Source organism: Brassica rapa, chromosome A03 (genome assembly GCF_000309985.2).
Source record: "Brassica rapa cultivar Chiifu-401-42 chromosome A03, CAAS_Brap_v3.01, whole genome shotgun sequence".
Taxonomy (NCBI): domain Eukaryota; kingdom Viridiplantae; phylum Streptophyta; class Magnoliopsida; order Brassicales; family Brassicaceae; genus Brassica; species Brassica rapa.
In genome coordinates this window covers 30740623-30766474 of record NC_024797.2, presented here as the reverse complement: position 1 = coordinate 30766474, position 25852 = coordinate 30740623, and the positions used below count along the sequence as shown (strand labels likewise).

The 25852-nt window shown below is 32.9% G+C and overlaps 4 protein-coding genes across 4 annotated transcripts; 2 read left to right on the top strand and 2 right to left on the bottom strand.

Annotated features, from left to right (window-relative positions):
* Positions 1–56: 56 nt before the first annotated feature.
* Positions 57–7374, bottom strand: LOC103862276 (transcription factor bHLH85). The gene is made up of 5 exons (XM_009139973.3): positions 3674–7374; positions 3203–3493; positions 2999–3064; positions 2811–2876; positions 57–2719 (listed from the first exon to the last, which is right to left on the bottom strand). The coding sequence occupies exons 1-5, from the start codon at positions 4220–4222 to the stop codon at positions 2639–2641; spliced, it is 1053 nt and encodes a 350-aa protein (XP_009138221.1). The 5' UTR covers positions 4223–7374; the 3' UTR covers positions 57–2638.
* Positions 7375–17310: 9936 nt separating this feature from the next.
* Positions 17311–18293, top strand: LOC103862274 (40S ribosomal protein S29). The gene is made up of 3 exons (XM_009139972.3): positions 17311–17494; positions 17871–17970; positions 18091–18293. The coding sequence occupies exons 1-3, from the start codon at positions 17433–17435 to the stop codon at positions 18097–18099; spliced, it is 171 nt and encodes a 56-aa protein (XP_009138220.1). The 5' UTR covers positions 17311–17432; the 3' UTR covers positions 18100–18293.
* Positions 18294–18538: 245 nt separating this feature from the next.
* On the top strand, positions 18539–20073 carry LOC103862273. Its single transcript, XM_009139971.3, has 2 exons — positions 18539–18830; positions 18910–20073. The coding sequence occupies exon 2, from the start codon at positions 18910–18912 to the stop codon at positions 19762–19764; it is 855 nt and encodes a 284-aa protein (XP_009138219.1). The 5' UTR covers positions 18539–18830; the 3' UTR covers positions 19765–20073.
* On the bottom strand, positions 20046–21678 carry LOC103862272 (PXMP2/4 family protein 4). Its single transcript, XM_009139970.3, has 4 exons — positions 21074–21678; positions 20735–20963; positions 20506–20630; positions 20046–20389 (listed from the first exon to the last, which is right to left on the bottom strand). The coding sequence occupies exons 1-4, from the start codon at positions 21440–21442 to the stop codon at positions 20300–20302; spliced, it is 813 nt and encodes a 270-aa protein (XP_009138218.1). The 5' UTR covers positions 21443–21678; the 3' UTR covers positions 20046–20299.
* Positions 21679–25852: the final 4174 nt, after the last annotated feature.

Here is a 25852-nt window from a genome sequence, read left to right as displayed (position 1 = left end):
AATTATATTATATTATTTTATAATCAATTATTTAATGTAACATATAACATATAAACTTTATACTATTAAAATAAAATTCATTTTTAATTATATATAAAATTCAGTAAAGATATTGTTTAAAATTCGTTTTTAATATAACATAGAAATTTAATATTATTAACATTCGTTTTTAATTATATACAAGATTCATTAAGGATAATTTTAAATTAATATATTAATGACTCAGCTAATAACAAATAATAAATCAATGATTTAGTTAAAACCTAATAAAAACATGATAAGTAAGCAAAATTACCTAAACTCATGGAGAACATGATAAATAAGAAAAATCACTTCATAAATAATAATATAGATATAAATATATCTTTCTATTCTAACATGGGATGTCTGGCTCGAAGCCCCCAACTAATCATCTAAGGGGTACCAACGACTAGTTCGGTCCCGGATTTTCTAATGAAACCTTAGGTATGGTTCCATCTTTGTCTGGTCAAGCATCAAATTTATATCTCTTTTGGTTATAATGTTAAATAATTGTGTTTGTAATCTAGCAAATTCTTTTGAATCTGGAAGGGTTTCTTAGTAGCTGTCATTTCAATAAACCATTTGATTGATTATTGTAATTATAAGTCGAATTGAGTATATTTTAGGGAGTGCTCAAAACTGAGCTTATTATTCTGAATTTTCTTTAATTTTTTTAAAAATATGTTGGTAATTGAAAGAAATAAAAAAACGGTAAGAGAAAATTAGAGAGGTAGAAAGAGTCGCAATTGATGGCCTTGTTGTCAAATTATGCAATAATAACAAATAATATAACCTACAGGAATATATGATATGATCGGTTATCTTTATATAATTCTATAGTTTCTGTTTACTTTCTTAAATAATCAAAGCGTAGGACATGAGAAAAAAGAATATGACTTGTTCCTACTACTTATATGTAATAATATATATATAAATTGTAAAATATAGTATTTAAAATAGCATTTGAATTTATTTTTAAACATTTGTTTATAGCTGTTAATATCAAAAGAACCTCAACAATAAAATATATATTTATATACCATGAATATGTTGACAAAATTATAAAACATACAACGAGACTAAATATTATCATAAACGAGACATTTATTAAAATTCGATGCTATAAAAGTTTCAGAGTCACTTTTAAACTAATCGGATAAAACTGTAGAATTATAGTTTTGATATCATGAAAATTATGAATAAGAAACTGATTGAAGTTTGATGCTATAAAGAATTCGTTACTGCTCCACTTTTCAAGCTGTAAAAATAGTTATAATCGTTGGCAGAAATAAATAGCTGTAATTTTTATATGAATTATTATTAAGAAAAATAAAATATCTGATATTGATTGCAATGAATAAGACTGATTGTGGATAATATTCGAGGCTGGAAAAATGGATATGCTATCTAGTTACTTTTAAATGTTTTGAGCTATGAGATATAAAATCTTATTTAATTCTTTGATATCATGTATTCAGACTCTTGTCAGGGAATAATATGTATACGATGGGTGTATAAGTATAACACAGCTATTGCATGGGAACAATTATATTTAATAAAAATCAGACTGGAAAATCAAATGCGCAGAATCAGTACTAAAATATTCCATTTCAAGCGTAAATAAACTATATACATGAACTGGCCTTATTCAAGAATACGTGTGAGAATGAACATTGTAGCGGCCGAAGTTTCATGTATGTAAACTATTCCTTTTTTGGATTGGACGACTAAAGTTTTTCGGTTATAAAATATTTATTTGGCACTAAAATTACTTGTATAGGGCATGCAAACAAATAAGTGATATATGCTTAACACCGTAAAAATGGTTGAAACTGATTATCATGATCCTTCGATGTTCCTCGATCATTCATCAACCCTGGAAAACTTGGAAGAAGTTTAGTTAAACTGATGCCTGATGTTAAAGTCGAACGTGTAAGAGTAAGATTATGCTTGGGACGTCTCGATATGGATCTCAGACAGCCGGATGGATACCGCGAATTTGAGCTTCATTGTATAGTCATATTAAACTTGGTGTCCTACGATAATGGAAATCTTAGATCACACAATTCTATACTTCATCTGGCGAGAGAACAAACCACTGCTTAGTTAGGATCTCCATAGCGGCTATCTCGCCATGTGTCTCTTGCAACAATCCATCTTATGAACATAATTCGGCTTTGCCAACACAACTAATTTTGTAAAATAGGTATGCTCCTGGTGATAATATGGCTATTATAGCTAATCTGTGGCAACAATTTTCTTTCCAAATAAATTTAACTTTAAATAATAAAACTGAAAATTTACTGCATGTATTAAAGGTTACACATATTAATTCCAATAGGAAGTATGTGACCGACCGAATGTCTATCTCTAGCTAATTCTAGCTGCACCACTGTATAAAAAGTCCACAATATCTGGAGTCCAGTCTGTAATTTGAATAAAACTGGAATGTGAAAAAAAAAAAGAATGTGACTCCATTTCTCTCATATTAAACATCGTACGATAATTTATAATCGAACTCGTCCGAAGGCGGAGAATATTAAAAATGAAATGGAGAATTACATTTTTGTTATATATAATGAGAAAAAAGTCCAATTAAAATCACAAGATCCGTGCATCATCTCGGCGAGTTGAGGCCAATGTCCATTCCGTTAAAAGCAATCGGCGCATACATCCATAGATCATCAGAGCTTAATAACTGCGTAATTATTATTTTAATTTTAATTAGATCGCACTCGTATATGACACATGCATGAATGTACACGTAAACTGTCAAAATTAAAACCCACCTTAATTTGGAGTTGCAAAAATTTGACGTAATGAACGGCTTCCTCAAGCATTGTACTGATATCAACCTGTGACGCATTTAAGAAACTACATATTTTTAGAATTTTTAACGTTTCTTGTAAAATAAATTGCATGTAAAGAACAACCATATCATCTGCATGTGTTTAACGTTTGCATGAATTTTTTTTACCTTTGTTCCATTGGGGACCAGATTTTGCAAAATCCTCAGTCTCTCGTTTATCCTTTCTCTTCTTTTCTGCACAACCAAATAATGATTCTTAGGCTTTCTACTTTTTGGGGAATAATGATTTGCGTTTTGTGTCCCAAAAAAAAAAGAAAATATTGATCAAAATTAAAGAAGAAACGTTGACGTTAACAAGAGAAAGATATTCACCCTTGCGTAAAGGCTTTGAGGGTCGGTGGCAGCACCGCGACTGGCCCTGGTCTTTCCGTTAAGGTTGAGGGCCTTGGAGGCATCTTCTTCCTCTTCTCCTCCATCATCCTGAGAAGGGCATTGTGATTCTTCCTCGGAACAGAAAGTGGTGCTCGAGTTCTGTCTACTCATCATAGTCCCACTCTTTCTTTTCTTCACCTTCTCTCCTTCATCTTCTTCGCCATTGTTGGTATCATCGCTCATCTCTATATTCTTTTGGCCTCTCTTACTTACTTTTGTTCTCTTGTTTTTCTGAAACAACCAATTAACAGATATTGTAGTCAATAAACCATGTTACTATCATATATATTTGGTGGAGAATGTTTTTGTTAAAATATAAATGGTAATATTTTGATGCAATCAAGTTCATATAGATTCCACTAAGTCCCTCTAAATTGACAACCAGGTAGGAATCTTAAGCCGTAAACTTACATCAGCCGATGTCGCACGTGATCTCTTCTTGGAACCGGTGAGAGATTTCTGATGATGATCCGTAGTAGTCACAGAGATCTCGGATTGCAAGATGCTCTTCTCCTCATTGTGGTTCTCAACAACGGTTTCCAAGGGAAAAAGAGTCTTTCCAGATGAGTATTTCTCCACGTCACATTCACTTGTCTCCTCACCAACAAGGTAAGAGTTGGTGTTGATGGTCGCATCTTCCAGCCCAAAATCCATTGGCACATTGTTGTTCTCTTCAGCCGCGGGTGGTACTACCGCATAGTATCCACTGTTCCCAACGCTGTAGCTGCTGCTCTCGCCAGAGAAACAGAAGCTACTGGCTTCAGGCATGAGAGTAAGGTGGTTGTGATGAGAACCAAGGCTCCAATACAAGCCGTGGTGGTCTCCACCGGTTATCCCAGAGGCTGACCCGGTGCCAGGATGATCGTAGGAGGCGAGGAGCTGGTTCATGAAATCGGCTTCTTCGGTTGCATATGTGTACATTCCTCCGAGGTTGTTGCTCCATTCTCCCATGGCTTCCATTTTAATTTTGTTATTAAATTAAGCGTCTTAATTAAGAGATTATTCTTAGTTTAGAAGATTGGTTAGTTTTGTTTGTTGGATGCCTTGTAAGAAGTGAGGGAATGAGGGAGAGGAGTTGGGATGTATATATAGAGAACATGAGGAATAGTGGATAAGTTATAACACCAATGACAATCATCATTCTAATTAATTTATAAGGATACCCTTAGATATGGACAGCTAATAATTATGGTGGGCGATACAACTTGGTCTTCAAAGCATATTTTTGTCGTTTCTTGGTTATGACTCGATGCATTCCGCTTATCTTATTGCTCCACTTCGTAATTATTTCATAGTTCTTAAACACATCAATTTAAGTAAGCAAAAATAATATAGTTGGATGGTATACCCGAATATGACAATGTGATAATGGTATGTCAATTTTCAATAGAATTGTAGGATCAAGATTGGAGAAGCTAACCAGTGGTGGTAGTCCAGTGGCGCTTGAGGGATTAAACCCAATACGGCGAACCCTGGTTCGAACCCCGCTGGCCACACGGATATGGGCTATTGCTTTCGGCTCATTTGAATGCCCAGGAGAGAGTCTATCCGTGGGCTGTACCTCCACCCGGGGGTTAGGTCTGTGTCTTTAATAGACCCGGGTTTAACCCTTTTTTTTTCAAAAAAAAAGATTGGAGAAGCTCATTATATTGTTTAACTACGCTGTAGTAGATTATATATTAGTTAGCTTTAGGCTTACGTTTTACCAAAGCTTCCAACTTATTTAGCAGAAACTCAAATTGAACAGTCCGAAATTGAATTTTCGATACATATAATATTTAAAACATTCGGGAACATTATGTTTACGGTCGGATTAATAATATGCTCTCTAATTGCGCTCATCCATTGAGTTTAATGTTGAATACTAATTAGATACATAACTTTTTCAAAGTTAATTAATTATATTTACCAAAATACAATACATATTTGATAAATTACATATGATCCTTAACAACAAAAACTGCATATGATGATGTCTTCAAAAACTTCCATTAATAGACATCCTGCCATGATATAGCAAAGACCTTGTTTTAGTTTAGTAGAAAAATATTATCTTGCTATAATATTCTACTACATCTTCAGAATATTCCAATCTATTGATGACAAATAACTGTATTTTATCTTATAATCTCTGTAAAGCGACACAACGTATTAATCAATATTTTACCTTACATAACTAACAAATAGTCGAAAAACGAAATGGGTTTAATTAAAAGAATATATGCTATAGAACTTTTAAATATCGTAAATGATCTATTTCGGATACGTACTCCTAGACTTCACGAAAATATATAGAAGCATGTAAATTGTTATTTATTTATACTTTTTACATTACTTTTGAAATTATTATTTTGTCAGCTGTATTTTCCAAATATGCGCTGACTGAATAATGTTTGTCCTAACTTTTTAAAAATACATTACAAACTAAACCATGCATACAGTAGACCTTAGACATATGGTTCCAGTCTAGTCAGTCATTTGATCATGTAAATTCAAACCTTGACATAATCAACGGTGAATTAGAGAAGATGAGAGGAAATGGTTGGGTTTATGTATTATGACAATATTTGGATTATTCTGTTTTTTTAGTTGTAATGAAATATATATATATATAGGAATATATATACTACTATTCCACTTTCATATGGAATAAGATTGTAATAGTATAACTTTAAAATTTGTCAAAAAAAGAAAATTTTAAGCCCTTTCTTAACAAAAAAATTTAAGTTACAAAAAAAATCATATATTAAAAGGTGACAACATAAAATATGAAAACTTGTAAATTTTAATGACCTAAAAACTCTCCGTTTTATCTGCTTTATTTATGATTTTTAAGACGTTTTTGTATATATGATTTACTGATTTATAAGTTTTTAGATATATTTTAAATTGCATAAAAGGTTTTTGTTAATGAAAGATCAAAAAATTAATGTTAAATAACATCGAAAAATTGATCAATCAGATTTATGCATACATGATACATCATACTAACAATAAAAAAGTGTGGTGATACTGTCGTTACTATATATGGTAGTTATAGAGCCTTAGGGTTAGGGCCTGGGTAATTAATTACACCAAGGCTCTTCCTCTAATTTTATCTTCTAGTTTATACAGTTTTTTTTAATAAGTAGTTTATACAGTTTTACTACACTAAAAACGATTCTTGTAAAATTTAATTATTATAAGTTCTTATTTAAATAAGAGTCGAAGTCTTCTGTGGCTTAGGTTGTCAAGTTCCGTGGATAGTAACTTTGCAGAAAGAGAAGGCTTTATGAGCGAAGGAGAGAATAGATGTGAAGTGGAGAATCAGAGACCTGGTTATTGAACGTGACAGTTTTTGTATCATAATCCTGTTTTAAAAGAGAAAGAGTAATGAAATTGAGTTATATGATTTAACACTATTAAGTAATAATTGATTAGGTTGCGCCAACCACTAGACGGCAGATCGTGCGCGTGGAAATTCCATAAGATAAGCCATATTATAAACACTCTCTCCGTTTGTTTTATTTTTTACAACAAAAACACTTTCTCAGTTAATATCTCCTCTTATACGCAAATAAATTGTTGACAAAAAAAAACCCAAACAAATTTCGTCATCATAATTCCAGACATAAGAAAACGCTCCCTAGCTAAAGCACAATTTAGACATCGGCCAAAGTTTTTTTTAGTAAAAAGCGAAAGTTAATTTGTTTCTTAAAACCCTAAGAAAATACTAAGATATTCCTAGGAAAGCTATAAACGCTAATATCCTTGTAATAAAACTCTTTTATCATAATTAACCTTCTAAGAGTATGCAGGAATCACCAAAGAGGCTAAATAAACTTTTCTGTGACTGCCAAATCTGAACATTTAAGAGCTAAATATCTCTATAATATTATTTGAGAAGTCATTTTCTTAGGTGTTGCGCTCACATTAACTCTCACGATGGTTGATTGTCATGATACCCTTAATGAAATAAAAAAATACATTTAACTATTATTATTTACTTTTTAAAATTTTCCAAATAACAATATAAATAAAAAGGAAACATTTATAGAGTTTAAAAAATAATTTAAAACAAAATATATATGTATATATAATATGATTTCATAAAAAAAAGGAAAGTTCACAAAATAGTAATATTTCATTTAAAAGATATCTTTAAGTAACAAAAAATATACTTTTGAAGTAATAAAATACTTTTTTTTATCTATATCTTCTTAGATGAAAAAATAAATTTATATATAATGTGATTTAGTGTTTCAAAAAAAAAATATAATGTGATTTCATAAAAACAAAAGTTCACACAAATGATCTTGATATTAGAAAAATAAATATTTTCTTTTAAAACATAATTTTACACAATACAAATATATCTTTTCAAAGTAATTGAATTTTTTATATATATCTATATATTTTCTTAGATGATTACAAAAAATAATTAAGTAACATAAAGGTATATAGGTTTAATTGACAAAAAAATAATTTATTATTATTATTATTGAAATGTTTTTTTTTTGTTTTTTCATATATTTAGTTTACTATAATATCTTACAATTACAGGAAAATAAATAAATTATATTTTACTTATATAATATAATTTATAAAATACAATCACATTTTTACTGCATATTTTTAGAGATATTGAAAAAACTAAAAATAAATTTTAGCAATAAACATATTAACAAATGAACATATTAACAACTAATCGAACTTATATCTAAAATCATAGTTGTAACTACAATAAAAATGTATAATTTATTAGCAACTAATTCAACTTATACATAAAATCATATATGTAACTACAATAAGAATGTATAATTTATTTAGTTTTTTTATATAATAATAATTTATTTATTTTGTTTATATAATAATAATTTATTTATTTTGTTTATTTAAATTATATGATGACTTAAAACATATTAACAAATGAAAAATAAAATATTATCTCACTGACGTTATAATTGAGATATTTTGTAAAATTTATATATACTAGTTTTTTCCCGTGCTATGCACGGGCACATGCATTGTTTCAAGATTTACCATGGGAAGATATTATTTTAAAGTTTATATGATTTACAATGAAAATAAAGTTATTTCGAAGATTATATTTATTGGTAAATTTTAAAAGCTTGTTGTTAATATATCCCTTATCAACGGATACATGAACGTTACATTTAATCTCTTCCTAAACCACAACAAAATCATTACATATGAAAGTTTAAATAAAAGGAAATCATCTCTTACATAAAACACAATTAATATGTCATAATTTTGTAGATTTAGAAAGCAGACCGGAATCTTTCTCGTATTTTCTATCACCCGAGTTTCTTAAACTCTATTTGTTATCTCGTGAACAAATATACTGCGAATCTTTCTTATTATTATGCTAAGAATCTTGAATAGCAAAAGAAAAGAAAAGAAGAAAAGATTATAAAGAGGTTGGAAGAGAACTATGTTCATGAAAAAAAAAATTCTGAACATGGAGATTATAGTCATTTTTAGTTTCACTAACCTGGACTTTAACCTTCATCTTCCAATTTTGAAGTACCCCCTATCAATCCACAGCATATTTGTATTCTTCTTTCTCACTTCATTGATCTTTGGAACACTATTATTGTGCCATCGTTTGACCATAACTATTTCGGAATGGTTCTAGAATTGTGGTGATGTGGATACAGTCAATAGAAGTTGAAAATTTATCTGGTTAGAAGTTGAAAGAGAATAAGCGGAGCTGTTGCAGAGATTTTAAAAATTTAAAAGTTCTTATTGCAAGAAGAAATGAATTTAGACACAGAGCATCATGAGTAAATTTTATCTTGAGAAAAAAATATATTTTCAAAGATAGTGGGATCATGGGTGTAGTAGTAGTGTGAGAAATAGTTGCATTTTTATTTTACATAGAAAATAAATAAATAGAAATCAGTTACTAAAGAAAACTGTTTTTTCTTTTAAGCATTTACGTTTTTCTTTTCTTTTTGTTGCATTTTTCTTTAAATTTTTAAATATATTTCATGTGTGATAATTTTATTGGCAAGGTGACTTGTGCTTTAGTATATAAAGGATGCATGAGACTTTAGAATATTATCATTATATTAATTTATGTAATTTGGAATCAAACATTTTAGTTTATTTTTTATTTCATTCTAATCACAATATATCTTATATTATACAAATCTTACTAAAATATACCTATGCATTTGAGACAACAACCAACCTAAAATGCACATAAGAAAATTAATCAAAAATTAATATATTTACAAAAAATAAATATTATAGTTGAATTCAAATAAATAGACAGAGTCCAATATGTCCAAATGACTACTAAATTGACCGTAAAAACAACAAAACCGATTAGATATAAATATTTAATTAAAGTAATATGATATAATTAATATAAATTAAACATATAAATTATAAATTAATTTAAAATTAAAATAAATATCAATTAATTATTATATTATAAATATTTATGTTCGTGCATAAGCACGGGAAAATCACCTAGTATGACTTAATCTAATTAACAAAATAAACCATTTTGACCCTTATGCATAATGAAATTGTATATAGATTATTACTGATGCACTTAAACAATTAAATGTGTCTTCGGCTGAAGCAAGACGGCTAATAATTTGCTTAAACGAAATTTTAAGAGACAATGTAGAACATTATTATAACTTCCGAACATTAGTAATATGTTCGAACTTAAGGAATATATAAAGTCAAATATACATATTTTGATCATTTGATGCATGAGGGCCTAAAAAAAATAGGAAATGCAACCCTAAAAGGAATATAAAGTAGGAAGAAACTGACAGAGATTCACAAAATGATCCATACACTTTAAAGATCAGTGTACCTGTGTCATCCAATATCATTCAATACACAGTATAATAGTTTGCACAAATGTATCCGGTTTATTCTGGATATTCTATAGAATAAAATCCGTGCACAGCTCGAAAGACCCAATTGGGTAATCAGATCAGATTAAATTACATTAAAAATTATATTTGCTTGAACTATTTACCCAGAGATTACTTTTATAAAGCAATCCTTGCCGGCACGACCAAACACCATCGAAGATCATACGGGTTTTATTATGATTTATAAAATATTTCAATAATTCTTTGTTGGGTAGGTAGCTGGCAATATGATGCCTCCTTAAAATTTAAAATAGCCGAACGACCACTCTTCTTATTCTTCATAAAATTGTCGTTTCAGTTAACATGGACGCTATTTTGTAATATCAAACCCTTTTTTTTTCTTTTTCCTGTTAGTAATATTTTATTGATATTAATTTAAAATGATTTCATGAATGAAATAAGAATCCTATCTACAAAAAAAAAGTTTTGTCTTTTCCAATAGTTCAAAAAGTTTATTATAATTACTTATAAGATTGAACTCCCTTCTCTCTTAAATAAAGGGGATAATTCTACTTTTACCACAAATGAAGTACATATTTAACAGTTTAATGACAAATATTGAATGATCAGCCAACTCATCATCTACTATTTGACGAAAAATTACCAAGTCAATTGAGGAACCAAGTTATACGGCCACTATAATTCCCTTAAATTATAAGAAGTTCCGACTTCTTCCTGAAGTATTTTGTTGAAGAAGTTAAATATATGGTGACATTGATGAAAACTGTGCGATAATGAGGTAAATGAAAAAATTCCTACGAAACACAATTAGAGATCAAGGTGCAACGTGTGTCGGATATTCCTCAGCATCATTTATTCATATTAAATTCCTAGCGAATGTGTTTAAAGTTTAACACTTCAAATATATTTTTTATAAGAAATTTGTGACTTTTTCTTCTGATGTTACCGGTTTAAAAAGTAACTATGAAGAAACACCTAATTTGGAAAAAAATATCAATTTCCAAACCGTTTGCTATCTTGTGTGAAAGTCCGTTTGGGGCCAATAGATGCAACGATTCTCATCTTGATGAGAGTCTGAGGTTATGGCAAGTGTTGTGACGTCACATGCTTGATCGGATCGTTTGTGGCAACTTCGATCTCTTTCATAACATTTTATCAAACTTGTATAAGTTTGTGTTTCTATTTTTGTACCCTATTGAACTATATGTATGGGATTTAGTCTTTAGGTTTGTATGTCATGGTTTGTTGCTTTTGTTCTTGTAAACGTTTAATTTATCAATGAAAACTTTGGTGCAGAAAAAAAGAAAAAGAAACACCTAATTTATAACTACTGACGCCCTCGGATCTACTGTTCACTGGGTGGGTCAAGTGCCCTCAGTTATTTTAAAACTATTATTTTAGTTGTTATTGACTTTCTTTTTTTTTGCTTCCACTAAAGTTTTTCATTTTGCACCCACTTTTTTGTTTCTGAGCCAAAAAAAAAACAACAACATTTAGATTCAAAAGTTAGAAGTTTGAAGTTCGATTCAAATGTTTCAATTTTTCAAAATACTAATTGATACTAAATAAATTAGTATTTAAAAAAAAAGTAAAACATATCTTTAAATTTATAGACCATAGATCACACGCTTATATATTTTTATTTGGTCAGTAAAATAATTACCCTCTTAGCAAAAAATCAATAGAATAATTATTAATTTGGCCCAATAACGTAAAAATGAGTATAGTTACTGTGGTTAGTTTTGTAGTTTAAACTTTTTTTTAGTTTGTATAAGTAAAGGATTACATAAATTAACGAGTTTTAGTGTTTTACTATTGCATACGTGATTTTGATGAAAAATATTTTTGTGTGTTCTTATTGACTAAAATATTAAGTATAATTTTATTTTAACTATAAAAATATTCTATTAATAAACTTAACAATAAAACTTATATAATATAATATTATATAAAATATAAATATTTTAAAAATATTTTAAACTATTGTAGTATACTTATATTTTTGTCCTTAATCAAAATATTTTATAGATTCGCCAATACGGTCATTCCAATTGTTTAAAGGAAATATATATATATATATATATATATATATATATACACGTACGAACTTATATCTCTGTTTAAGTGTTTAGCATATTATATTTTGTTGGTAAAAATGTTAAGCATATTATATATCGGAATCATACGTGTTTTCTATAACAACTATGAAATTTGATCATAGCTCTAGTATTATAAAGAGCAATTATTTGATGTACCTAATTAAATTTGATTTGGCTGACGATTGGTAGTTGAAGAGAATGTTTTTATTCGTTTATCTATATAACTATTGGCATTGTAAGACCATCTAATATTACTCTTCTCTTCTTTCAATATGGCTTTCTGATTTGATTATACTTAACGATACGATTATTATTAGAATCTTTAATATCATATAAAACATTTGTTACGGTTTGCGTCCGCCTCGTGCATTCGTCTTTTTCTTTTCTATTAAACTTCGACGTTTGGTGCATTGATTGATGTAGGACAAAAAATGTATCACAACAATAGTCTATAAGCAACAAATAACACAAACATTCTTTAATGGATATAAGAAATGAAATATACACTAGAACAGATTTTGATCAAATCAAAGACCAAAAGAATATCATTTATTAACTTTTCTAATGTAGTCAATATATATGCAATTTCTATATATTTAGGTGATTTTGTCCGTATCATTTGATGGCCAGAACTGAGATCCAGTCGTCAATGGCTAGTCACACAATCGAAAACTGATTCTATCCTTTCTCAAAACTGAAGGTTTATTGTAGTCTTATTAAACAGTGTTTGAAAGAAATGAATTTTCTTAGTCTAAAATATCCGAGGTGTCGGAGTTTTGATGAATAAATGGTTTGTATAAGAAAATTTATATTTTGGATCGAAATGGTTTTGTATAAATTGAAAGCAGGTTGCATCTCTAGCTGGGTCTTATTCTTATTATACAACTCTGTGGCGTATTTTTTTGTATAAATAGACTTCGTCTACTCTAATGCAATATGAAATTTATTTACCTCCTATTATTTTCAACATAATCCGATCCACCATCCTTTTGTCATTTGATTCAAATGTAACGAAATTTAACCGACGTATAAAGTTATATGAATTTAATAAACTAAGGAGATACATACAATAGAGTGTTAGAACAAAAGAGATACATACAATAGTATTTCCAACAAGAAAAGATATACTACTTTCAAGATAAAGATATACATACAATAGTTTTTAGAAATTATTATGTGCAACCTTTTACAAATAATACTTTTTTATATAACTGTGGAGATTCTAAAATTTTTCTAGGTAGAAAAATTAATTTCACGAAACTTTGTGTATGGATATGCAACTAATCCATTTAAATGAGATGGCTGTGCAGCCAAAATGAATCAAACCCAAAACGGAAGTTCTATCTGAAATTTTTTTACCACTTGGTAGGGGTGGGCGTTCGGGTACCCGTTCGGGTTCGGATCGGGTATTTCGGATTTTCGGGTATTTCGGTATAGAGGTCTAGAACCCGTTCGGGTATTTCTATACTTCGGGTCGGGTTCGGGTATTTTTAGTTCGGATTCGGTTATTTCGGATCGGGTTCGGATATTTAGATTTTGAAAAAAAAATTAAAATTTTCATTTCTCAAGTTTGTTGTATTTAAAAATATAACTTTCAGTTAACTAATTTTTTTATTTTTAATAGATTGAATGGTTAATAGATTTGGACATAACATTTTAAAACTAAAAAGGCATTAATTTAGTTTTTTTTTTAAATTTTGGATGTAATGTTTTGCTAATTTTTGAAATAAAAACTTGACATGCATTTTAAGTGAGTAGCAAATCATTTTTTTCCGTAATTATATGTATATCATATGAACTTAAAGTATATGTAGTATCAATATAAATATTTTATATAAAATGAGAGATATAAACTAGAAATACAAGGTTAATTATACATATGTTCGGTTATCTTCGGATATCCATTCGGGTTCGGGTATTATCCGTTCGGGTTCGGGTATCCAATCTCTCCTTATTCAATACCCGTTCGGGTATTTTGCTACTTCGGTTCGGATTTCGGTTCGGGTTTTTCGGATCGGGTTCGGGTGCCACTTCGGATATCGGGTAAAGTGCCCACCCCTACCACTTGGTTAACACAATTTGATTAAATAACACTTAATTGAGTTCTCTTTATATGGATGTGTTACATGTGTATATTTCTTAGATATTTTCGAGTTGTATTCTTTGCAAACAAACACTGCTAAGTGTGTTGTTTCGTTGTACATTCCCGTTACAAGTTATGTCACGAGATACAATAGCAAACAAACAAGAAATTATCTCAATCATGGTATCATCATTTTGCTACTTCTTGTAGCTGTGTCTCAAATCTCATGACTTTTTTGAAAAAAAAATCTCATGACATTGATGGACTCTTTGAGTATGCTCGTTTTTTTTTAAAACACTTTGAGTATGCTCGTTTTTTTTTAAACACTTTGAGTATGCTCGTTTGTAACTAAATTTAGTAGATAAAGTATTCAGAAGGGTGCCGCTAATACAAAAATCAAACACAAATTTTCATTTATTCAGAAGAGCAAACATGACCAGTTTTATTTGAAAGAGCAGTAACATATTTGAACACATATTTCTCCTAACTTTGACATAACTTTCCAAGAAGTTAGGTTTTTAATAGATTGTGACGTTGTAGATACATTTAATGCGGTTATTTGATACAAGTATGATATTTTTCTTTTCGTGACCAGTTACATATTGGCAGGTTATTTATTTATAAATTATGAGATTAATATTTGAAACAAATCAAATACATACAAACATGCATCTATCAAAAAATAATATGGTTCACATTGGATATTCTTCACCAACTAATTCTATATTTTATATAGTGTTCTCTTAGCCTTTTAAATTACATTTGACTTTTGTTTTCATCTCCTATTAAATTAGAATTGACTTTTTGTTCAAGGTATATTAATTACATTTGTAGTTTAAACTTGTGAACAGCTTAGTAGAAAATTATATATTTATATTTTTTAATCAAATGATACATTCAACAAAAATAAAAAAAATCGAATTACAAAATGGTTAACGGGAAGTCATTTTCATTTTCTATCTCCAGGTATATGGAGACTTAAACAAAACTATGCACACGTTATAAAATTTTCATATATGTATAGAGGTAGGCTGGTAGCAGTATAGTCTAGTTATATTTCCTTATCGTTTGATAACAAAGATGATATATGTTACTGTTACTTTGTTATTTTTGATGAAATATTTAATTTATTGATCAATGCAAAAGAATATATGTACAGAGTTTATGTATTCAAAACTTCAGTAATAATCTGAAAACGAAATCAAAGAATTAAAGCATATGTGCCTCAAACCATCGACACATCAGACCCTGCAGCTTTGGTATCAGGTAGTACTTTGTTGACATAATACGGTTTCGCACAGTTTTGTCGATGATCCTTCTAAGCTGGTTCACAGACTTTACACCATTGCTGTGTCTCCTATCATTTCGCTCTCTCCACACAAAATAAATGGTGACTTGCAGAACTAGTCTCAGCAGTATGAAACTAAGGCGATCATACCTTCCTGTAAGCAGCCGAGAGACAGTAATATCCCAATCCGGGTCAGGCTCAACACCAAACAGATTACCCACAACTTCCAGCCACAATGTGTAAGTGTACGGACAAGCAAAGAAGAGATGTTCCTTAGTCTCATCAGGTTCCCCACAGAAGAGGCAACCTTGCGTCTGACCCCATTTACTAGTTCGATGACCCGTGGAGAGTCTATCACGAAAAGCTAGCCACGTGATGAAGGCAAATCGTGGAACACCTTGAGAGAACCATACGAGCTTACTCCATGGTGTTTACACCCTGATCTGTTACTTTGTTATTATATAATTCTCTGTCGTTTTCTTAACTTCTCCTCCTAATACTTTTGACAGTTATCGCAAAGAATATTAGTTGGAAATAATTTGACAACTATGTAGTTTTTTTTTTGTGAATAATAAAATGTCCAATACTAAAATTATATGTTTTTGTAGTTGGAGTGAATATTATCATGGTTATACCATTAATAGAGGATCATCCCTTTAATGAAAATTACATTTTTCTCAAAATACTCTTATATTTACAAAGATTAATAAAATTCATTAATGACATTTAAATCTTTTGCTTTTGGACATACAAATACACCTAAATAGATCTATAAATAATGGGCCTATATATATTTAAAAAATATACTAACTTTAAATTTAATATAAGTATAAATATATTATGAACTATAAATAAATTAACAAACATGAAAATATCACTTTCTTAAATACATGTATGAATATTTTAAATAGATCATTTGAATATTATAAAAATTTTCAATACAAACCAAATCATATATCTTACACCATATATCATATGCATATTTGAATATCATTTTTCCATGTATAATGTCATTTTATACATAATATTGATATGGAAATTACGAATGTTCATGAATATTTTAAAAATTATATTAAAATCAATTTTTAAATCTAAAATAAAAACAAAAACTTATAATAGGTTATTAATAAAGAAAATAAACTATTATTGTCATATCAATAAGTTTTTTTTATATTATCATTTTTATTTGGATAATATAATAAAATTTCATCAAATTTTAAGGAATCACTAATTTATGTAATATTAAAAAATATATGAGTAATTTAATTATTATTTTTTTTAAAAATACTATCAGATATTTTGTGTTTTATCGGATCAATGGTATCATATTGAATGTTAATAGTGAGTTTTTGGGTTTTTTACCGGGTTATTTTTAATTAACAAAATTTTCATTAAATCCGAACAGGATTGTATATAATGTATCGGATCTATAGGTTCAACTATGAATCTAAATTGGATATGAAAACAAATCTTAAAACTCAAACATTGTTATAGAACAACTACCATATTTCGAACAAATACCATATTTTGAAAAGAAAAAAAAAAACCTAAAAAATCGTTCGAAACAAAATAATGGTAGTTTGTAAATCAGTTTTTGATCGGTAAATGAAAAAAAAAACACCCTTTCTAATGTATGGGATTGACCCTCAAGCTTGATTAAATGTGTATTAGCAAATAAGAGATTGGGCCTTTATAAATAGGCCCATCCTACAATCAAAATGCGTTTTCTGTGGCCCACTCACAATTTGTCGCCGAAAAGTTCTAGGGTTTTCCAATATTTCGAGTGTTTATAACGCCGTTCGTCTAGCTATTCACGACTGAGCATTCGAAAAAAATCATGGGGTTTGCTGCGATTTGGAACTCTCATCCCAAGAAGTACGGTCCTGGTTCCCGCACCTGGTATTGATCTGTTCATATCCTCTTCTCATTTTCGTATTCCTGTGATCTGTTTTAGTCTGGAGAAATAAAATCGACTCGCGTGTTTTGTTTGATTCGTGTTTGTCTAATGCTGATAGTGGTTGAGTAACCTTGTGAAGATCTGATGTTATGTTGATGTTTAGGTTTATTCGTGGAAAGTAGTTTTGTCCTTGTCGGAAGCAAAAACATTTTGATATGTTTCATAAACTTATAAAGATTCAAACTCTGCTTGAATGATTAACTCTGTTTTAATTAATGATACTCTGTTTAGCAGTAACCTATCTTTCTGTAATCTTAAGTCTTTGTAAATGATATTGAGGGGTCTAATATAAGATTGAAAACTGTTTGATTTGTGTAGCCGTGTGTGCGGAAACTCGCATGGGCTAATCAGGAAGTATGGTCTTAACTGTTGTAGACAGTGCTTCCGCAGCAACGCCAAGGAAATCGGATTCATCAAGGTAAAAATTTGTTGATGATGCTAAACAGATACTCTCTTCTCTATACAATTGCTTGTGTTTTTTTCCTCACTTAACTTCCTTTAAAAAAAAACTAATATTCCTCTGGTTTTGTCTTTGCAGTACCGTTAAAGATCTGGGGTTGTTGATGCAGTTGCAGTCATTTTGTTTTTCTTTTAAGCTTTTGAGACTTTAATATTGTAATGCATCTTATAAATGTTCTATGGTTTATGCAAGACATTTGAATTGTTGAACATTTTAGCTTCTTTCATCCAAATTTTTTTTTTTGGCAATTTGATCGTCGGGTGGATTGGAGTTTCTCTTTACTTTTTGATGTGTGTTTTACCTTGTTTATCGTTCTTTCTTTAAGAACTATAATCTCTGTCTAACCAAGCAGAGTTTACAATATTGGTTGATCGCTAAAAGACACTAGTGAACCATGGTGAGACCAATGAATTAATTCATTCACCGACATCATCAAAATCAATCAAATACATCTAATAATCAATGAAACGTAATAGAATTTAACTTAATTATCAAACAAATACATCTGAAAATCACTTAAAACATAATAAGAATTAACTTAATCACCCATCAATCATCATGGGATTACGAACTCTATACAAGAAGCTATTTCCCTTCCAAAAAATAAAATAACTAACACGTGTAGAATTGTCCAAAGTGCCAAAAAAAAAAACTCGCACGTGTGGGATGGTCTTAGTTCCCACTTTCTCACGTACGAACAAGAACCCGGCGAAACAACGAACTAAACAAAAAGCCCCTTTTGTCTTCAGGGCACAAAGGAGAAGACTTTGAGGAGATTAAAAAAGAGATCCCATTTACTTCCTTCTCCGAATCTCCAGGTACGCCTTCACAATTGGTGTAATCAAGATCTTGAATCAAGACTTGTTCAATCTAATTCTTGGTTCGCTCCATCTACAGATGGGATCCGATCAAAACTCTTCCCGGTCCGATACATCGGAGATCAAATCCCTAATCTACCGGCAAATCGGAACTCAAAGAGCTGACATTTACTTCCACCAGCTCGGGCGTTTCTTCGCCGCGAGGATCACCAAGCCCGAGTTCGACAAGCTCTGTCTCAAAACCATCGGCAGGCAACACCTCTCTCTCCACAACCGTCTCATACGCTCCCTAATCAAGAACGCTACCGTCGCCAAGTCTCCTCCTTCGAGGTACGCGAAGAAAGGTGGGAGCTTTGTTAGGTTGAGTAATGGAAAACAGAGCATCCGTAGGAAGTTTAGAGACAGGCCGAGTCCTCTTGGTCCGCTTGGGAAGCCTCAGAGTGTTACTACTACCACCACGAGTGCTACTGAGTTGATGTCTCTAGGGAGCAGATCTCCTTTGGAAGTTGAGGAAGGGGAAGAGGTTGAGCAGGTTGCTGGGAGGAGTTCGAGTGTGACTGCTCCTCTTGGTGTTGGTATGAGTCTCAGGAGAAAGGCTCTGTCGTGTAGTGGTTTTAACACTTGTCAGAGCAGCGGTGAGTTGCCGGATACGAGGACGCTGAGGAGCAGGTTGGAGATGGAAGGGGTTAAGGTGTCTATGGACTCTGTTAGTCTTCTTAATAGTGGGCTTGATGTGTTTATCAGGAGGTTGATTGAGCCTTGTTTGAGTTTGGCTAGTGCCCGATGCGGTGGGAATGGACAGCAAAGGAGACGGGTTTCTTCGTGTGTGTCTATGTCTGATTTTCGTGCTGGTATAGAGTTGAATCCTCAGGTTCTTGGAGAAGAATGGCCTATACTGCTGGAGAAGATATGTTCGCGTGCTTTAGACGAGTAAAGGGTTAGCAGAAACGCCATAGTTTAGGTTTTACTATACATAGCACTTGGTTCAACTCATTGGCTATTACCTGAACCTATAATTGGGTTTGTTGTTTTGGTCCATTGGAAAGTAAAAAGTTGTTTAGATGGTTCAAGTTTACAAGCTTTGAAGAGAAGAAGTTGGGTCTCTGGTGTTGTACAAGTTCTTATAGTAGAGTGAGATTCAAGTAGAGGTTTTAAAGTAGACGCCTTGTTGTTTGACTCTTTTTTTTTCCTTTCTGATGTAACAAAATTTAATAATGAAAGCAAAAAAGGAACATTTCACTTTCTTGAAAAGACTTGTTTGACATGTCTGGTCAAAATTTAAGAAACATCCATGTCATCAACTATTACACAGAAGTATAAACGCCAAGCTGAGTTAAATCCATGAGTGATATCCAAATGCATAGTTCTTCAAAGTCTTTACATTTACTCTGAAATCTTCAGAGATGAAACAAAGAATGTTGAAGAAAGCTTTGCTTCCCTTTCTTCATGAGCGTGTGAACAGAGCTGCTTCAACTAGCAATGGCAGTTGGTTTCTCACGTCCTGCCATGTAAGTTATGTAGATTGTCCACAGATACGAAAACGAGTTACTCACAAGTGGCTGCAGACAAAGAAAGAAACCATCATTGAGTTATATATAATCCAAACTCAAGATAAGACAAAGCCATGATAAAACAAGCTTCAGTAAGGAGAGATCAAAACGAAGTGGTAAGTTACCTGTAAATGAACTGGGAAGAACTTGAATGTAATAAAATCACACATAGGCCAATACATGACACCGTTCAGCATCGTGGGAAGTAGATCTCTTTTCAATCTAGCAATTATCTCTGATCCGTTTTCCCCTGAGAAAAATAAATCGAAAATAAGACTTAATGACCCTATAAGACAACAAGCCTAGGATAAAAATTAACAGCAATCCCCTATCAATAATCCATATCAAGCTTACCTTGTAGGGCTGCATTCAGCGAGAAGAAAACAACGTTCATGGTAGGACCATACACCGTCTGTCCCATGGCCATTTTCTTAAACGTGGTGATCAGATCTCGCTTCGGGAAGAGTCTTGACATAAGATTGAACCAATAGTGAAGCGTAGGACCTAAGATCAGTAAACCATATCCAGCCATCCTAGCTGTTCTCACCAAGTCATAAGACTCGGACGAAGCTTGAGGAATTGACTGTGTGAAAACATCCAAAAAATTCATTAACTCTCTAAGTCCCATTATTCAATAAGCCAAGAATCACAACAACAATACAAACACAAAGAAACGTAGCTAACTAAGCTTACCTGTGAAGACAAATCAGCGGCTATGTAGATAAGAGACGACGTGACGGACTTAGTCAGAACCGGCCGTGTTTTCAACATGCTCATATACCATCCCATGAACCCTGTCTTCACAAACGACGCCGTAGAGGCTGTCGAGGAAGAAGAGGAAGAGCAGAAACCGGAGATCAACGAACGAGGAGGGACTCTGGCTTCCTTTGATCTACCGAGAAGCTGCGGCGTACGAAAATAAGGCCTCGGTTGAAATCGCCGGACGTCTCCTCCTCGGGGTAAGAGATCGAGCCTTCCGAGAGGATTAGCCGTGGACGTTCGGTGTGAACGTAAGATCCGAGCGGCGTCGGAGGCAGCGTTTCTGAACAATGCGCCGGTCATTGCTCGTGATGTAGCTCCGAGGGTTTCGGGGAAGGGTTTTATATATACGGCGGAGGAGAAGAAGAAGAAGAAATAGAACAGAGCTCTCTGTTTTGTAATAAAGAAAAAAAGGAGTTAATCAGATGCAATATTTTCGCGAGTATATATATATGTACTTCTACTCGCGCCTTATACCATAAGTCCATAATTATTCTTAATAAATACTATATTGTACTGCATTTTTCTAGAGACGTTGAGGAGTTTCCAAGATCTTTTCCAACAGAAAATGACGCCATCAATATATTCATATAGACAATCATCGATTATTTTATCATATGACAAGACAACACATCGATTAGCAACTCAATATATTCGACAAGTCCATCCTAAATTTAGTTTTTCATTCGCTTGTGTGAATAATCCCCTTTTGTTATTGGTCTCTTGGTATAATGAAAAATATGAAAACGAGGTGAGTTCATTAGAGAAAATTGTACCTAATAAAATATTCACAACAAAAATAGCTATGTTGAGTGTAAATTGCATCCTGCAAAGCGCGTGATCCAGAAATGTTGGACGGGTCAAAAACCAAACGTCCCCAAACTATTTTTAGGTTGTGTAGTTTCTTGGCTGTCTAAAAGTCGAGTTCACATTGGCTCGGTCGATGTCATGGTCTCTGACACGTACAACTTTACTCTGTGACACTAACCTTTAGCAGCCGCCACCTGTTACTACGACATTCCCACATTTGAGCCACTTGTTGGCGTATTTTTTTGGTTTGACCAAATTTTCACTAAAAAGTAAGAAGTCCAAAATGTGATTGAAGCGAAGCCCAATAACCTAAGCCCAGTCACTAAACCTCTTTTGTTCACTCTTATTTATATATTAACAACAAAAAAAAAAACATTGGAAGCTACACAATAACAAAACTAATAGCAGTTGATGTCAATAAGTATTTTTCTTTTTATTAGAAACCTTGAATATGTATATATGGTTTTCATCTATACCCGTGTTTTTCAATTCGTTTCTTTTTAGGCAAAGGACTAAAAGGTCGTGATAATTTTAGTGTTTGGCTCTGCTTGATTTTTACAGAACAATCCTTAACCATCTTTCATGTGTTTAGCTTTTGAGGGTACTTACTTTTCTGTAAAATGCTAAGAGATTTATTATCGACAAAATAATACTAATATAAAAGGTTTAGATTTACTAATCCAGGTTTGCTTACCACCAAAATTTGATTCTTAAATGTTGCCACATAAATCGCATATTTGACCCAAAAATAATTGCAGAAGATATAGAAAAAAAACTGTGAAGTTGATATTCGACTTATGAGCCCAATGGGCTTATGATAAATGAAACTCGGGAAGACAGAAGCTGGGCCGCAGGAGTAGATTAACTGAGGCCCAAAAGTCTAGCTCTTGTATAAGAGTGAGACGAGAAACAGAGGATAACAATCTCTGTAACAAACTCTTTCTTCTTCAGCTAGTGAGAGAGCGCCATTGTAGCTCGTAGAGAGAGAAAGCTTCTGTAAACATTGATCTAGTGGATTATCAGGTTCCGATCCTGAAGGAGATGTACCCGGTGTGAAGGAGAACTCTAAAACGTTGCTTGTGTCGTCTCTTTTCTTGCTTTCGTTTACGTTTGTTTTGCTTGATCGTGATTCGGAGTCGCGACCTACACACGAGAGATAGAGAGTTAAACACACAAGAGTATTGAGAGAGATTGAGAGAGAACAACCAAGATCGAGCTAGATTCTTTCACAAGTGGTATCAGAGCACGGTTCAAGTGCGATCAGAGGAAGGATCAAGAAACTCGAAGAAATCAGAAGGATCGGGAAGAGGCGAAAGAGATTCGTCAAAAGTACTACGAAAGATCTCAACCAAGATTGAGAAAATCTCAGGGAGTGTTTCTTTCTCATTAGAATAGAAACGAGGCATCTGATATTGATTTGATCTCGCTTAAGGTTCTGGATATTGTTACTGTGGTATTGTATCTCGTTATCTGCAGGTAACAGGAGAAGAAGCAATCACCACGAGGATGGATCCAACGCCGGGAAAGTTCGAGGTCATTAAGTTCGATGGAAAGGGAGATTTTGGATTGTGGAAATTCAAGATGTTAGCGCAACTAGAGATCCAAGGACTACTCTCAGTCCTGGAGGAAGGAGCTACCACATCAACAAAGACCGTTGAAGTAGCAGATGTGAAGATTGACTTAAAGAAATCAGAGAAGGATCTGAGAGTAAGGAGTCTCTTCAGCACGTGCCTATCAGACGTGATTCTGAGGAAGATTATGCACGAGACGACTGCACTAGGGATGTGGAAGGCACTGGAACGTGACTATCAAACAAAGTCACTACCTAACAGGATCTACCTAAAGAAGAAGTTTTCATGCTTTAAGATGGAAGAAGATAAGTCGATTGAGGAAAACGTCGACACCTTCTTGAAGTTAATAGCAGATCTTGCCAGCATAAAGATCGACATCACAGATGCAGATCAGGCAATACAACTACTTTCAGGACTGCCATCAGCTTATGAGCCATTGGTTCACACACTCCAATATGGGACGGGAAAAGACACGCTCACAGTAAATGAAGTGATGACTGCGGCTTACTCAAAGGAGGTGGAGCTGAAGCAGAAGGGACTGCTGACTCGAGGGAAACAAAGCGAAGGGCTTTATGTGGATTCAAGAGGAAGGCAATCCACACGAGGAGAGACAGCTAAGGGAAAGCCTTGGAACAAAGGCAAAGGTAGATTCAGATCAAAGTCTAGAGGGAGGTCCAGCACAAAATCAGAGAAAGCTTGTTGGATATGTGGGAGTGAGACCCACTGGAAACGAGATTGTCCAGACAGAAAGAGAGGTTTCCACCAAAACAACCAACAAGACGCAGCAAACATTGCATCTAGACTACCTGGTCCTGTGGCCCTAACAGCGAGCCTGATAGTTTCTGAAGATGACTGGGTACTAGACTCAGGCTGCACATTCCACATAACACCCAGAAGAGAGGTGTTATCTGACTTCGAAGAATTTGAAGGAGGAAAAGTAATGATGGGAAACAATTCTCACTGCATGGTTAGGGGAAAAGGGAAGATAAAGATCCTAAATGCAGATGGTTCAACAGTCACACTAAGCAACGTGCGATATGTGCCAGAGATGGGAAGGAATCTCATTTCCTATGGACAACTAGAACAGTCAGGGTGCACTTACACAGGAAGAGACTATCTAGTTGAGTTCTACTTAGGAACTACGAAAGTCTTGACAGGAAAATACGCAAATGGCCTGTATTATCTTCAAGGAATAGTAAAACCAGCAGAAGCAAATTCTTCTGAGGCATTAATTGATCACACTAAGAAGTGGCACTCACGGTTGGAGCACATGAATATTCGATCAATGGAAACACTGGTCAAGAAAGGATACTTAAACAAGGAAGAAGTAGGAAGCTTGGGGTTTTGCGAAGCTTGCACAATGGGAAAATCGCATCGACAGAAGTTCCCAAGAGCGAAACATACATCAAAGGGAGTGCTTGAGTATATACACTCAGACCTTTGGGGTTCTCCAAGCACGGTTTCAAGTTTATCAGGGGCTCATTATTTCCTGACTTTCATTGACGATTTTTCTAAGAAGGTGTGGATCTACTTCTTAAAGACTAAGGATGAAGTGTTTCAACGATTCTCCGAGTGGAAGCTACTAGTAGAAAATCAAACTGGAAAAAAGATAAAATATCTCAGAACTGACAACGGCCTGGAGTTTTGTAACCAGAGCATGGACAAGCTGTGCAGAGACTCGGGCATTAAGAGGCACAAAACATGCCCTTACACGCCCCAACAGAATGGAGTCTCCGAGCGTATGAACAGAAGTGTAATGGATAAAGTGAGGTCTATGTTACACGAGACAGGGTTAGATTCAAGTTACTGGGCAGAGGCGGCATCAACGACAGTCTACTTAATAAACAGATCTCCAAACTCTTCTATCGGGTTCGAGATTCCAGAAGTCAAATGGTCAGGGAGGTCAATTTCTTATGATCATCAAGGAGCTTTGGATGCGTTGCATATGTTCATCAAGTAAGGGAGAAAACGAGTGCTAGAGCTACTAAAGGAGTGTTCTTGGGCTATGAAGACGGAACTAAGGGCTATAGAGTATGGCTCGTTGAAGAGGAGAAGATAGTAGTAAGTAAGAATGTTATCTTCAACGAGCAAAACTTCTTCAAAGATATGAAAAAGGATGAGGACATTAATAGAACACCTGAAGAAACTGCGAAGAGTAAAGGAAAGAAGAAAGTCTCATTCAAAAGCGTTCTAGTAGAAGTCGAAGGAGAAGACTCAAACTCAGGTGGAGCAGTCTCGAAGGTTTCAAAAGAAACTGGAGAATCTTCAGGAGAGATGTCAACAGAAGAGGTAGAAGACTCAGGAAGTGACACTGATGAGGATGATGATTCGA

Excerpts from the sequence above, each read along its gene's own strand:
- LOC103862274 (XM_009139972.3), top strand. The coding sequence starts at position 17,433 with ATGGGGTTTGCTGCGATTTGGAACTCTCATCCCAAGAAGTACGGTCCT. Across the intron at positions 17,495-17,870 it reads GGTCCTGGTTCCCGCACCTG|CCGTGTGTGCGGAAACTCGC; the intron begins GTATTGATCTGT and ends TGATTTGTGTAG.
- LOC103862272 (XM_009139970.3), bottom strand. The coding sequence starts at position 21,442 with ATGACCGGCGCATTGTTCAGAAACGCTGCCTCCGACGCCGCTCGGATC. Across the intron at positions 20,964-21,073 it reads CCGCTGATTTGTCTTCACAG|TCAATTCCTCAAGCTTCGTC; the intron begins GTAAGCTTAGTT and ends GTTTTCACACAG. Across the intron at positions 20,631-20,734 it reads GCTGAATGCAGCCCTACAAG|GGGAAAACGGATCAGAGATA; the intron begins GTAAGCTTGATA and ends TATTTTTCTCAG.
- LOC103862276 (XM_009139973.3), bottom strand. The coding sequence starts at position 4,222 with ATGGAAGCCATGGGAGAATGGAGCAACAACCTCGGAGGAATGTACACA. Across the intron at positions 3,065-3,202 it reads CTCAAAGCCTTTACGCAAGG|AAAAGAAGAGAAAGGATAAA; the intron begins GTGAATATCTTT and ends TTGGTTGTGCAG. Across the intron at positions 2,877-2,998 it reads TGGTCCCCAATGGAACAAAG|GTTGATATCAGTACAATGCT; the intron begins GTAAAAAAAATT and ends AATGCGTCACAG.
- LOC103862273 (XM_009139971.3), top strand. The coding sequence starts at position 18,910 with ATGGGATCCGATCAAAACTCTTCCCGGTCCGATACATCGGAGATCAAA.